A 14,644-nucleotide genomic window follows, 5' to 3' on the forward strand; every position below is an offset into this window, starting at 1 on the left:
CCCGGTTGCCTAGGCAGCGGTTGACGTCACGGCCCCTGCTCCGGCAGAGCGTGAGTGGGAGGGAGACCCCGTGGCTCGCGGAGGAACGCTGCGCCGCGCGCCTCAGTCGCAGAGTGGCAGCTGAGCCGTACAGAAGGACACCGCTCTCATTCACAGGTTAGCTCACTTTCGTTTCATTCAGCTCTTCAGTGCGCCGTTGCACACTTAAGAACAGTATTTCTTTGTTCCGTGTCTGCTCGTTTCAACGAAACTGTTTATATCTTTCGAACTTGTTCGTAATAAGCGCTTGCCACAGGGATGCTTCAACGCTTTTCTTAAAAAATAGCTCGATTGCGGGTTCAGCACGGATGATACAAGAATGATAAGTTTCACTAACGTTACTAAAACGAAGCTTAGGCTGTTATTTGACTTAATAAACGCTGTTTTCCGCGTTTTAGCTCCTTCAACCGTTGCAGCTTTCCAGACAACGGAAGGATGAGTCCTCCTCCTCCGCGCGCAGATATCGCCTCGCCTGTCTTTAATCGTGTGTTAGAGAGAATATAAGTGTGAAAATGTGATTTATCGCATTCAGGCTCGGTCTTGGATGATATCTGGCAAGCCAGATCATGTCGGGAACATTAGGCAAAGAGTAGGGCGTTTACCTCACTGCTCTCCTAGCGCTACTGTGAAGTTCCTGTCACTTGTGTGTGTGTCATTATGAATTTGCTTATGGAAATGAATAGGTGTTTTGGTCTTTGTCAGCACAATGTGATATGTTCTCATTGTGTAAAAGGCTGTTGTTGGATTAAATGGGGGCAAACGGGCTACCCAGTTTAGCGTGGTTTCGTATTGAGACAAAGCGGACGCTAGAAAAGGTAACGTCAGGTGAAGAGCGGAACGCGCGAGCGCAGGGCGGGGGGAGCTCGCACGCACAAATTCCCGGATGGACCGCGATTTCGGACAGACATCAGACAGGAGATCAGCCCTTTTTTGATATATGGGGTGTCTTGTTTGAACATTGTTCGCTGCTTGCTGTGTGGACAGGGCGTGGTCGGTGTCTCGGCGAAGGCATGTCCGCATTTTTGGCCATTTTCACTGCTTTTCTGTCATATCACGTGTGAACACTGTAAAAAAAAAAAAAAAAATTAAGAAAGAAATGGCAGCTGTGGTTGCCAGAGTTGTACCGTAGCAACATTTTAGGTTTTACGGATTTAACTTACATTTACATTTAAAAACCGTATTTCATTAGCTGATATAATGTTAAAACACCAACCTTTTGAAGCTCTGACATCTGTGTAGTCCCTCTGTAATACACTGGTGTCCACCAGAAAGTCAGGTGGTGATGAGAAAGTCACAAGATGAACCAAAGCTCATCACAAGCTGAGAAGGAAAATACCTATGTTTATAGAAGGTGCACAGTGTCATTCACACAAACACTACACACCGGCATGGTGTAACTTGCATGAAACTGAAATAATGCAATGAACATCCATTTAAAAAAACATTAGATGTAACACACAACCCTAATGTGCACAACTGATTAGAAAAAAACTTAGAGGAAATGTAGTTATTTCAACGAAAAAAACATCAAATGTGAAACACATTAGCATATGTGCCAACATCATATTTGCTATAATTAAAATGTAGGTTGGTTTGGCACAAACTTGGTTGCATGTGAACTTGCAAATTTTCTATATACCGGGTATATATATATATATATATATATATATATATATATATATATCTATAATATATATATATATATATATATAAACTTGTTTTGTGTTGTGTTAAGTTAAAATGGTAGGATTAAGATTTGATTTAGTAATTAAATCCTAGTAGTTAAATGGCTACTAGGTAAAAGGCCTGTTCACACCAAGAATGATAGCTGTTCACTTTTAATAATCTAATTCTGTGAGAATAGTGAAGTCCACACCACGACTATAACAGTAACAAGACTGAGAAACAATATAGTCGATATTAGGGCTGTGTATTGGCAAGAATCTGGCGATACGATACGAATCACGATACATGGGGTTGCGATACCGTAAGCAAGGCGATATATTTGGATCTTTCTTATTTTAGGAAAGTGATATATTTTTAGGAAAGCTGTCATTAAGAAAACACAACCATAAGAATACCTTAGCAAAAAAATAAATAAATAAAAATTATTTACCCAGAACACAGTGGGATCTGCATTTGTCATAACCAGTCCCTGTAACATCCATTTGTGCAGTACGAGTAAAGAGGGGAAAATTCAAGGGCTTGCAGGGTTCTTTAGTTAAAGGGGTGGTTGATTGCGATTTCATTTTTTAACGTTAGTGTGTAATGTTGCTGTTTGAGCATTAACAATATCTGCTAAGTTGCAGCACTGAAAGTTCAATGCAAACAGAGATATCGTCTTTTAAAATTCTGGCAGTAAAATGCCTACAAAAATGGCTGGTAAGGACTACAACAAGCTTCTTCCCAGGTCCATTACATCACAAACCCAGATAAACCCCGCCCCCCCATGAAAATGCAACAAAGGGGGCGAGGCCATGGTGTGCTGCTTTAGAGAAGAGGAAGAGAAAACTAGGTGCACGTAAAAATCTGTTCATATATGAATCGTGATTCTGTCTTCTAACGATTCTAATGGATACATAAGATTGAAAACCAATGTTCTAAATCAGTGGTTCTCAATCCTGCATCGCCCTGCTCTGCATCTCTCTCTCTCTCGCTCTCTTTCTCTCTCTCTCTCTCTCTCTCTCTCTCTCTCTCTCTCTCTCTCTCTCTCTCTCTCTCTCTCTCTCTCTCTCTCTCTCTCTCAGATCAGCTCAAACAAACTGTTCCATTTATACATTTATTTTCACATAGCAATGAGAAGCGGTATACATGGATGCGCGTACAGTTGCTGTGCTGTATTGAAGCTTTAATCAGAATAAAACCGTATATTAAAAGCTAACAGAAGCAGTAGCATTTACAAACAACAGTGTATCTAAAATTATGAGACAAACAAACACACCATTAAGAGCCTTGCTTGCACAGGTTCTGCACGATCCTCTTTATTACTATTCTCTGCATCTCAATCAGGATCAAATTGATAAGCAATATAGAGGACGTCATTATTTACAACACAACCGGAGCACATTCTGAGCTTGAGGGACGGGATGTTCAGACACGCTCTGGAGGCGGTTTAGCGAATCACAACACACTGAACCAGCTGACCAATCTCAGCCCATCACATATTTCTGAGGGAGGGGCTTCATAAAAACAGCAAATAATCGAGGACAGATCGTTGTGGAATAAAGGTAAATTATGTGAAAAATAATGCGTTTTTTAAAAAAACGACGCATGAACACATGTTAGACTGCACCCCATAAACACAATCAAGCCTAGACCATGTATATTTTAAGTTTATATACAGTTTAATATACAGTTTAAGTTTACAATTGTGACATACAATGTCATAACATTTTGATCTGAACAAAAGAATTACATCTGCTTAATATCAATGAAAAATAAAGTGCTTGCAGGATTCCTTAAGAAAGTAAAACAATTGTAAAACAATAAAATAAAATCACTGAGACCACGATGCGAGCACCGCCCCAACTGCGCAAAACGTCCCCATTACGAGAGAAAGCAGCAGAACCGAGGTGCCACCCGCTCCATGGTCCCGGGGCGGACGTCACTACAAAAGCCCAAATGACGTCACACTTCAGCTTTGTACACGGAAACGGGAACTGGAACAATTATTTCATCTATATTAACGCTTGTCTCTAGGGCTGGGTAAAAAATATAGATATCATAATATTAATCGATTCTCATTTTTATGGAACGATATTGATTCTTAAATCCCAAGAATCGATTAGTCTAGCCTGTTTTCATTTAAGGGCACCTCCCATCCAATATATCGCAATAAGCATTGTGCTTTGGTACTTTTAATATGAAACAAAGTCTAAGATTTCAAATTCTATCCATTGTATTGCAGTATTCAAACAATAAATGCCGTTTTGGCGCTGTTTAATATGGAGTGACATCTGTAGCGCCTCAGTTCAGCAGACGCTGCAGCGCGAGGCGCACGTGAACTGATCATCTCCTCCACATTAATACCAGTTTCAGCGCACAATAAACATGACCAAACATGTTTATCAACTTTATAATCCGTATCCTGTCTCATGTAATCTCTCAATCAGTGTTTCAGCCACGCAGAGACGTATAACGTATATAAACAATCAATATAACGTCTTGTAAACAATGCCACATAACGTCACATTTACCTCAGAAACAAACATATTAGGTGACCATAAACTCATTAGTCAGAATAATAAACTGTAGAGAGGGGCATTCAGCTAAATATATGCATCATAAAACATATTCATTATAAATTTGACTGTTCTTCAATGTTGAATTTGTTTGAATAAATCCATCAAGTTTCTTTGACAGCCACCATTTTTTTTATAAAAAAAACAAATTGAAGTAGAAATATTATGTAATTGTAACTTTATTATTTTAAAATGTAATTGTAGTTTTAACAAATCAGTCAATTTTAACCCTCAGTATTATTGTAATGCAGTACCAACTGACTCTCGTGTATATTTTACAGCATTAGTTGAGACATTTGTTTTTTCCTTGAGAAAATTTGGCATGAGCTGTACCTGATATATATCCAAAATAATCAATATTGAATCTAATCAAATTGGTCATCGAATCACAAGCTTGTGAATGAGAATCGAATCAAATTGTGAAATTTGTGTCAAAACCCAGCCATACTAGTCTCGGCCTCAGACGTCATGCCCACGGACCGTTGGTTGAACTGATGTCTGATGCATACGGCACACAAAAGTGGAAACACTTAGGGAGTTTCGAAGTCGTGATCGGATTGGTTGAATTCTACAGGGTTTCCGGGAGACGTGTGTGTCGCGTTCTTTAATGTTCTGTCTGGAAACAAAGATACCGTGGCTCCAAACCCCTTCACGAAAGAAGAAAGCCGTAGTGTTTACAACTGTATACATCTGAGAGTTTTACACACTGTTCTGTTATTGTGGTGACATTTCCACGCCCCAAAACGTGACGCTGAATGAAACGAACTGTGATTGGTTGTTTGACATGTCAGTCAAACAGCATCATGGGCCTTGGCCAAAGAAAGCTGCCATGGATTCCAGACCTTCAGCCGTCAGTCTACATGAGACTATATTAATGCTAACATTAGTGGCGTACCCTAATGCTAGGATTTCCTGTCACTGACTGTTTAAGTTCAGAGATGAAGACTGCCCAAAGAAACTGCTATCTAGCGGTTGGGGTTTGGGATATGAACTAAAAAACTGCGATGAATCTTCTGCCATGAATATGATTTTTTATGTTTTTTTTTTTTATATCAATATTTCGTTTTTGAGAATCAATACAGTATCGCCAAACAAAATATTGCGATACTCACGTGTATTGATATTTTCTTACACCCCTAGTTGAAATATAGTTGTTGTTTTTTCCAGCTGGTGAATGATAGATACAATAAATCACAGAATCCACCAGACTTTGGAGACATTGAGCATTTGAAGTGGCAGACAACAAAACTGCAGTGCGCTGTTTAAAAAAAAAAAATATTTTAAATACATAAATATTTAATAAATATTTTTTTTTGTTGTTTTTTGTATATTTATTAGTAGTTTTTGTTTTGTTGTATTGTGTTGTGTTGTGTTTTTTTTTTTGAGTGAAATAATTTATTTTTTTTTTAGTGAGAGTTGATAAGAGTATGAGAATGTGTGATTTAACAAAGTTGAGTTTAACTTTATGCGGATGAACAGTGATGCATTGTGGCTATTGCCAATGAGAGTTGAGAAAGTGGAGCCATTTTACCATGTTTACTTTAGCCACAGACTAACTTGAAGGCTATGAAAATAAATATACATTTAAATTTACATTTATACGCCATTACAACAGTCCATTAACATTTATAGCTTTAATAAAGTAAAAACCCTAGTGTTATATGTAGTACTTCAAACTTGCATTTAATACATAGAATAAAACACATTTAATGTTACGAACTATGCCCTCTTATTTTGTTGTACTCGTGCAATCATTTAGTGAAGTTTAACAGAGACTCGCTTGCTCTCGGGACAAGCCTTTATGCAAAACAAATCTTTGTGTGACTTTCCAACATCTACAGATGCGGCTGTAACTGTAGTAAGATATAAGTTATGCACTGGGGAAATCTGTTGAACTGTAAAGCAAATTTGAGTGGTCATCTCTTTCTTTAGTTCAAAACCCATTACAGATTCAATATGAGTTTTCTATGTTTTCAGCACATTTTTGCTGCCATTTGATTGATCTTTAGCTAGACTTAATGGTCTAATTGAGATCTCTACTTAGCAATGCATTTAGTACACCACGTATTATACATTTGCATATTAATTAATCTTTCTAAGATGATGCAACTGAAATTTTGTCTCTCCTGTAGAACCTAGCAGCCATGGACAAGAGCCAACAGGTGCAGAGGGCCAAACTGGCGGAGCAGGCCGAGCGCTACGATGACATGGCCGACTCCATGAAGAAAGTGACCGAGCTTGGAGAGGAGCTGACCGACGAGGAGAGAAACCTGCTCTCTGTGGCCTACAAGAATGTTGTGGGCGCCCGCCGGTCCGCCTGGAGGGTGGTGTCCAGCATCGAGCAGAAGACCGAGGGCAGTGACAAACAGCAGATGGCTAAAGAGTACCGTGAGAAGATCGAGTCTGAGCTGAAGGCCATCTGCAAAGACGTTCTGGTGAGCTCCGAAAGGGAAAGAACCACTGATAGGGGTCATAACCATGGCAGAGCTTGACGTTTTAAATGGGACATGGTGAAAAATGTCCTGTCGGCAAGGTGTTTATTTTTGTTTTTACCCAGACCTAGGGTCAGGAATAAAGAGCAGGAACCAGATTCATGAAACGTTCTTAAGAATGAACTGTTATTTTCTTATTATTTTTGGCCTTTGAAGTGATTGAGTTAAGTCGAATTGCTGTACAGTCAAAAAATATGAGAAATTCTTAGGAATTTAAGAGTTGCACTTAGAAACATTTGTACAATCTTTTTGGAATTTATGTATTTCAGCATGAAACAAAAGTATCAATCACATTTCCTTCTCTATTGCGACGTATATACGAGTGAAGAGTTTCTCGAATGAGACAGAAATGTAGGGCATTTCTTAATTTCTTTCTCTTTTTCCAGTTAATTTTCCTGAATCCGGCCCCTGGTTTTCATTCAGAACTAGTTCCAATTTGTACAAAATCTGGAACCAACTGATTTTCATAATTAATTACTGAAGCGCTGTCCTCTTGTAAGATAATGTCGCAGGGCTTCAGCCAGTCAGTAGCTAGTGGTCATTGGTTTGTATCTAGATAAGCAAAACAATGGAGTCCTTTGTTTGAGCGGTCACCATATCAGCTCTTCCTCTGGAGTGGTTTTGGATACAGTTTTTTTTCTTCCAGGAAACTGGAGGTGAGACTTACTGTGTGCAGCTGGATAAGGCCATTGCCTCTCCTTGTACTGGGCCGTTTTAGTTGGATTGGTGCCTGAGACGTCTTAAACAGTGGCATGTGGAATGTTATGCTTTGCATTGATGACATTCCTTAAATTTTCCAGATGTTATTTAGACTGAATCCAGAAGAATGTGATGATTAATCTGGCATTAGGAGGGTAATGGGTTGAAGTTGGCTTCTGCAAAGAAAGAACCAGCTGCATGTTACATCTTACATCCTCTCAGCAACCTTTGACATGGACAATATTTCAAGCCCAAAAGATGATGCAATAAAGCAGCATGTTGAAGTCATGAGGTTTGAGATGCATTCGCCAGTATTCCCGATGTTCCTCACCAAATTAAGCTGACGAGAGAGAAATGACGATTCACATCCAAATGAAATGAAACCGAGTGAATTGCAAAACTAAATGCTATTCACATCAAGTGTGAATGTATGCTTGAAGAAAGTCCAACAATATATGAATGAATGCCATAAAACAGGCGGAAGACAAGGGAGTAAAGCTGTTACATAAATGTTGGTTATGAATCAATTTATAAAGAAAAAATATTTTCTGTGAATATACTACAGGCCAGTCACTTGTTCAGCACTTAAAAAAATTAAATAAAATAAGGCAAGAAATTATACAAAAAGTGTAGAACAAAACTTGATTGGCCGGTGTTTAACATCAAGTTTTCTGAGCCGCTTGAGGTTTGATGCGTTTCCATAAAAATGGAAATCTTTATAGAAAAGTCATGGAAATTTGTGGGCATACAGTAGTGTGTGCAAAACATTACTGTTTTGTACTGTGTGTGTTTACATTCATGTGTGTCTCTTCCGCAGCATCTCCTGGACAAGTTTCTGATCCGCACCACTTCTCCAGCAGAGAGCCAGGTGTTCTACCTGAAGATGAAGGGAGACTATTACCGCTACCTGGCTGAGGTCGCCACCGGAGACGAGAAAACCGGTGAGCGTCTCCCAAAAGACATTTAAATTAGATTTATTTGTCTTTTCTTAATATCCTTTATTTTGATTTGAGAAACAGATCTGAATGTTAGCAGGTCTTAGGTGTTCAGCGTGGTGCCTCTGAGCTGGAGGCTGTGCAGCCACACCTCCATCACACACATGCAGAGTATTTTTTGGTGTGATAGCTACCAGTGGTGCAGGTCTTTACTTGTGCTTCCACACCCTTAATGGCTGATTATTGAGGGAATGTTGCACAAATTCTCTTTTAAAACAGACATGGTTTATGGTTCAGAATGTAAGCCACACCTGCAGCTATACATCTTTCCCCCAAAGTCTGTTTTATTTTTTTCCCTAAAAACATTTTTTTCTCTCTCTCTTCATTGTCTTAATGGTTAAATAAAATTTTGATAACTAAAAAGTATGTCTAATTAATTAATTAATCGTGAAACGGTTACAGATTAATAACAATTTTAACAATAGGTTCAACAAAAAATACATTTTTTGGATCCTTTAAATGTTTTATTTATTCACCAAATTCTATTGGTGGTAATCAAATGATGGCATAAAACATTAACAATTTAATAAATATTTTAAAATGTAATTATTATTGTTATTACTTTAAGTCAAAAGTACTTCCGCAGAACATAGTCTTACATTTCCAAGCATAAATAATGCAGCATAGAATACATGGCACACAGTGTTGCGTAAAACACTCAATACTTTTCAGTGTCGAATGAAATGCATATAATTAATTTTGTGATTTTTTTTTTTTTTTTTTTTTTTTTTTTTATGTCTCAGATTTTGGCTACATTTTAAAAAGCATGCCAGTAATGCTTGAAATGCTGGCCAGATTAACAGCCCGCTAGGTTTTGGAACAGAACAATAATGTCCACATGAATAATCTTACATAACTGCAAATATAACTCATGTGGTGGTTGTAATGTTGTTTTACTCATTTGTTTGTCCTTGAACTAGTACACTGGCCCTGCTCCAAACGCTCTTGCTGCCTACCTAGAAGCTCTCTCTCACGCACGCCAACACAAACACTGATCCAAACAGTATGCGGCAGAATGATGCCTCGTTTTAGCCAACATATGACAGCATCTTATGGACAAGACAGTCTCAGAATGCATTGCCATAAGCATCAGGGGAATCCTCCTTCATAAATACTTTATCAAGTCCTTCAAAGAACTGATTGAAAATAGCTCCATCTTATTAAAAATGCTCTTTATCTTTGTGCACCTATTAGAATAGCGGGCAGCATTTTGGAAAAGAGTTTCCTAAAAGCACCACCTGACTGTGCTGACACTTCTGAACTCAAGAGCTCAATCAATTAACCCTCTTAATAAAGTTAGAAACCTCGTGAAGTAGCCACAGACTCAGAGTTTTCATTAATTATACATCTGGAGATGAGGGATGGAGGTTTAGATCTGAAGGTCTTGTGTCCTAGTTCATGAAGCTCTTGAGACACAAGCAGCTTGCAGATTAATTTAAGCACGTCCAGTGTTACGGTTTCATGGCCGCATGTAATATCCACACCGTAGCTCATATCTCTGCTTTATTTCAAAGAACCAATTTCAATCAAATGATTTGGTTGTAGGGCAGGGCGATATGGCAAAAAAAAAAAAAAATCTTGATTTTTTTTTTTTTTTAATGCACTTTTTATATTTTATTTTTGATGATTTTTATATTTTATGTTTGGGTTGGGTTTTTTTAAATTAACCCTCTAGTTAAAGAAAATTTTATTCCAACTGCACCACACATGATGTGAATGTTGAACAAATCACTTGTTAAATAACTTTACATTATTTACTATAACTACATCTTGTACAAACTTGTCTGATACGTATTTTATGTCCTGAAATAATACGAGGGAAATGCTTTAAAAGATTCTCAAAAGTGAAGGTAATTCAAATTCTCATTGACTGAAGGTATAACACCAGTAGACTTATCAACTGTAAATATTCTGTAAAAACAGTGAACAGCAGCTTTGAGCCTGTCAGACATACAGTAATAGTTTTTTACAGGTTTTTTTATTTGATTGCGCTGCTTTTTCACAGTTTCTATTTATGTAAACATGGACGCGTTTGTCTCATGCATGAAACGGTTTTCTAAAAACACGGCGCTCAAGTTTAAAGAAGTACACTCCCATCTTCTTGCATTTTTTTCCTATTCCACTGCCGCGTCGCATCTTCGTCAACACAAAAGCGCATTCTGAGTGATATGAGCGTGTCACACGTGAGTGGTTGAATCATTGCACAGTAGCATTGGCATATTGTCAAAGTGTCTAATTCTGACATTTGGCAGTATTTCTATTCAAAATCGTGATTCCTTGATTTTAACATTACATTTGAATTAATCGATAAAATCGGGAAAATTGCCCATCCCTGTTTGGTTGTGTTTGTGTGCATCCAGTGAGCACAATGGAAATGTTGTGGCTTTATTTTCCACCATCCAGTCTTTGTCTCATCACAAGCGTACATCTCGGCTGCAGATGGAGTGTTTTTGCAGGAAGCACTGCAGCACGCAGTTCAGTCTATCCTGCTCCACATCGCTCGGTTACATTAACGAGGCTAATGAGTGATTTCCCTCCACATGTGGTCTAAGTCCGTCTGTGGAAGTAATAACTCACTCTTTCCGATAGATGCATGAGGTTATTAGGGCTGCTGCTTCTCCCTGCAGGGTTTGATGAATTTTTAAGAGCCTGGTGTGTTTCTATGGCAGCACAGGAGCGAATGATCTGACTGAAGCTGCCATCTGTGGAAAGGACAGGACCGGGCTGTGCCACAGATCCTAGATCAGTCTGTTTGTGTAGTATTATAAATAAGCTGCAGGTTTCATCGATTATTTCTGAAGGGGAAAGAACACTGCTCGTCGGTTTCAGCGTAAGCATCTGCTGACCTACTACTGTACTGTCAGTGTGATTGGCTGCGTGATCATCGCCATGGTAACAGCATCTGGATGATGTGTATCGTCCAGCTGGGTTTGGGCTGAAGCCCCTGCGGGTGGCTGTAATATATGCAGTGCTCTTGAAGCTCTTCAGATGAACAATTACTGCTCATCAGGCACAGCGCTCTCGTCAAACGCTCTTTACAGAGCTGCTGTCTTTTTCAAATATTTATGTGTTTCTCTCTGAGCACGGATCAATGCGGGCAACCGCAAGCTCTTGATGCACCATGATATTGAGCATTACTAACAGCTCTCCAAAGTACTAAGAAAATTATATCTCATTTCAACCATGTGGAGAAGAAAAAAAAAAAAAAAAAAAAAAAACGTAAAATGCATGTTTTGAAATGGCTTTATTTTCATTTTTTCCACTGCAGTAAACATTTAAAGTGTTTAATGTCGGATTTAAAAGCGTAAAAATCTAGTTCAAGTAACAGCATATTTTCCACAGGCAGTTTTCTCAAAATAATCGTGAGGAGGAATGTTTCTTCATTTATGTAACACGCCTCGCAGAACTTGAGGGACTCAAACGAAATGCTGAATTGGTCATACACAAGGCAGGAGGCGCATGAAGGCTTTAGGACACTTAACTGGCCATATCAAAGCACATTAAGATCAGATTTCTAGAATTTAATATTTTATGGGTTGCAAAACTTCAGTTAAATATTGTAAATGTTTTATGTGCTCAACTGTTCGAAAGATTGGGGTCAGTAAGATTTAAAAAGTCTCTGATGCTTACCAGGGCTGCATTTATTTGATAAAAAAAGAAATAAAATAACTGTTTTCTATCTGAATATATTTTAAAATGTAATTTATTTTTGTAATGGAAAGCTGAATTTCCATCATCATAACTCCAGTCTTTAGTGTCACATGATCCTTCAGAAATCAATCTGAGATGCTGATTTGCTGCTCAAGAAATAAGTATAATTACTACCAGTGTTGAAAACAGTTGTGTTGTTTCAAAGGATCTATTTATTTGAAACAGAAATCTTTACTGTTTCTATTGACCAATTTCATGCATCCTTTCTGAAGTAAAAAAAACCCCGCTTGCTGACCCCAAGCTTTTTAACAGTAGTGTATATTGTCAGCCTTAATCTGTGCTATTCTGTGGGAAAGTATGTAGTAATTCTTGCATAAATAATGTTGTGTGTTTGTACACAGAAATCATCCAGAAGTCTCAGGAAGGGTACCAGGCCGCCTTTGACATCAGCAAAGACAACATGCAGCCCACTCATCCCATCCGCCTGGGCCTGGCTCTCAACTTTTCAGTCTTTTACTACGAGATCCTGAACTCTCCAGAGCAGGCCTGTGAACTTGCCAAGAAGGTAAGAATGGGTGCTCATGGGGCTCAAAGCTCATACACAGAATTAAGCTTGGTATTATTTATTTATCCGTGTATTTGTTCCTTTGTAGGCTTTTGATGATGCCATTGCTGAGCTGGACCAGTTAACCGAAGACTCGTATAAAGACAGCACACTCATCATGCAGCTACTTAGAGACAATCTGACAGTGAGTTCTTGTAACCAGCTGAGATTTTCACTGCCAGTTATCATACAAGCAACTGATTTTACTAGCGCTGTAACTCTTTCCTAATTAAAAAACACTCACTAAAATATCGTCAGAATCATAATAGGAGTCTTGTAAAGATTGAACAGTCATTGGAAAGCTCTTTAGTGGAATACAGCAAACTATAGGAGGTATTCAGATGTTAAAATCCTTAAATGAACACGTTCGGAGACGTTCATACATGATATGCGCGATATGTTCAGAAACTGTGGGATAGTAATATGTGACCCTGGACCACAAAACAAAAATAATAAGAATCAATTTCTCGAAATTGAGATTTATACATTATCTGAAAGCTGAATAAATACGCTTTCCATTGATGTATGGTTTGTTAGGACAATATTTGTCTGAGATACAACTATATTAAAATCTTGAATCTGAGGGTGCAAAAAAAAAGATACTGAGAAAATCACCTTTAAAGTTGTCCAAATGAAGTTCTTGGCCATGCATATAACTAATTAAAAAATAGGTTTTGATATATTTACGGTAGGAAATTTACAAAAAATCTTCATGGAACATGATCTTTACTTGATATTCTAATGATTTTTGGCATAAAAGAAAAATCGATAATTTTGACCCATACAATGTATTTTTGGCTATTGCTACAAATATACCCGTGACTTAAGACTGGTTTTGTGCTCCAGGGTCACATATTTTAGTGAATTGTCCATATTTAAAAAAAATACATAGACATTTCAGTGGACAGATATGGATGTGCACGCTTTAACGTCCCCCGCTTTGATGTTTTCAGCTGTGGACCTCGGACAATCAGGCCGACGGTGAGGACACAGAGGAGGGCCGGGAAAACTAAAGCCAACTCCACAAAGAACCTTTTCAGTCAGCACAGCGAGAGACCACGCTGACGCTTTTACAGTTCCAGCTTCATACTCACCAGCCCGTCATGTATGTGTGTGTTTGGATTTGAGAGGAGGAGAGACTGTTGTTGTGTACGTGTGTTTGTTTGGAGGGCAAACAGCGGTTGTTTGTCTTCAACATGTGTTAATTGTGGATTGGCGAATGCAGTGTAGTTTGTTTGCTTGATGTGTGCTCATGGGATGCCAGTCACCATCAAGCCAACATCAGCTTTGCTCTAGGTGCATATGTGTGAGAGAGAGAGAGTATGAACCCTTTTCTGAGTCTGCTAGGGGAGCATTTAGTGATGGGTTTCTTGTGGCTTAGACTGAATTCTTCATTTTCCTAAAGAATCATGGGAAATAAACCAAAAGTCAGTATGAATGAATACTTGTGTCAGATTGGGCTCGTGCAAAGACATTCTACTTCACTTGTCAAGTGTTTGATTGCTCATTGGTGAATATCGCGTACAATCTCTCTTTGTCGACCACAGACCTAAGATCAAAAAGACTTGACACATGGCTTATACTGTAACTTTGATATAAAAGTCTTGTTACCGGAGCAGTAAGTAATGCATTTCATGTGCTTATCTGATTAATACTGTTTTCTATTAGGAGTTTTGGTTTTGTTTTATTTGTACTACTACTTACTCGATCTGTTTTTAGTTGGTTTTGTTTAATCTTTTGATACTTGCCTAAACTGCATGTGGCTGTAGTTAATCAGGGTGACTGGAGTTGGCTGATTGGGTTGCCTAGAAACTGTCTTAGAACTTTCATACGGAACACTCAGCATTATTGTTATTTGTTATGGAGGGTGGGCGGAGGGATCTGGATCTCATGTTAGTGGAATTAAAACGGATAAAACACAAA

At 38.4% G+C, this 14,644-nt stretch overlaps 1 protein-coding gene across 1 annotated transcript; it reads left to right on the forward strand.

Annotated features, from left to right (window-relative positions):
• On the forward strand, nucleotides 1-14,644 carry LOC109055786 (14-3-3 protein beta/alpha-A-like). Its single transcript, XM_042746022.1, has 6 exons — nucleotides 1-156; nucleotides 6,413-6,715; nucleotides 8,289-8,412; nucleotides 12,519-12,682; nucleotides 12,771-12,866; nucleotides 13,675-14,644. Exons 2-6 carry the CDS (start codon nucleotides 6,425-6,427, stop codon nucleotides 13,732-13,734), a joined length of 735 nt encoding a protein of 244 aa, XP_042601956.1. The 5' UTR covers nucleotides 1-156; nucleotides 6,413-6,424; the 3' UTR covers nucleotides 13,735-14,644.

This window comes from Cyprinus carpio, chromosome B19 (assembly GCF_018340385.1).
Source record: "Cyprinus carpio isolate SPL01 chromosome B19, ASM1834038v1, whole genome shotgun sequence".
NCBI classification, from domain to species: domain Eukaryota; kingdom Metazoa; phylum Chordata; class Actinopteri; order Cypriniformes; family Cyprinidae; genus Cyprinus; species Cyprinus carpio.

What these genes read in the sequence shown, in the direction of transcription:
- LOC109055786 (XM_042746022.1), top strand. Translation starts at nt 6,425, where the DNA reads ATGGACAAGAGCCAACAGGTGCAGAGGGCCAAACTGGCGGAGCAGGCC. An exon ending in CACCGGAGACGAGAAAACCG is followed by an intron (nt 8,413 to 12,518) that starts GTGAGCGTCTCC and finishes GTTTGTACACAG; the next exon opens with AAATCATCCAGAAGTCTCAG. An exon ending in CCTGTGAACTTGCCAAGAAG is followed by an intron (nt 12,683 to 12,770) that starts GTAAGAATGGGT and finishes GTTCCTTTGTAG; the next exon opens with GCTTTTGATGATGCCATTGC.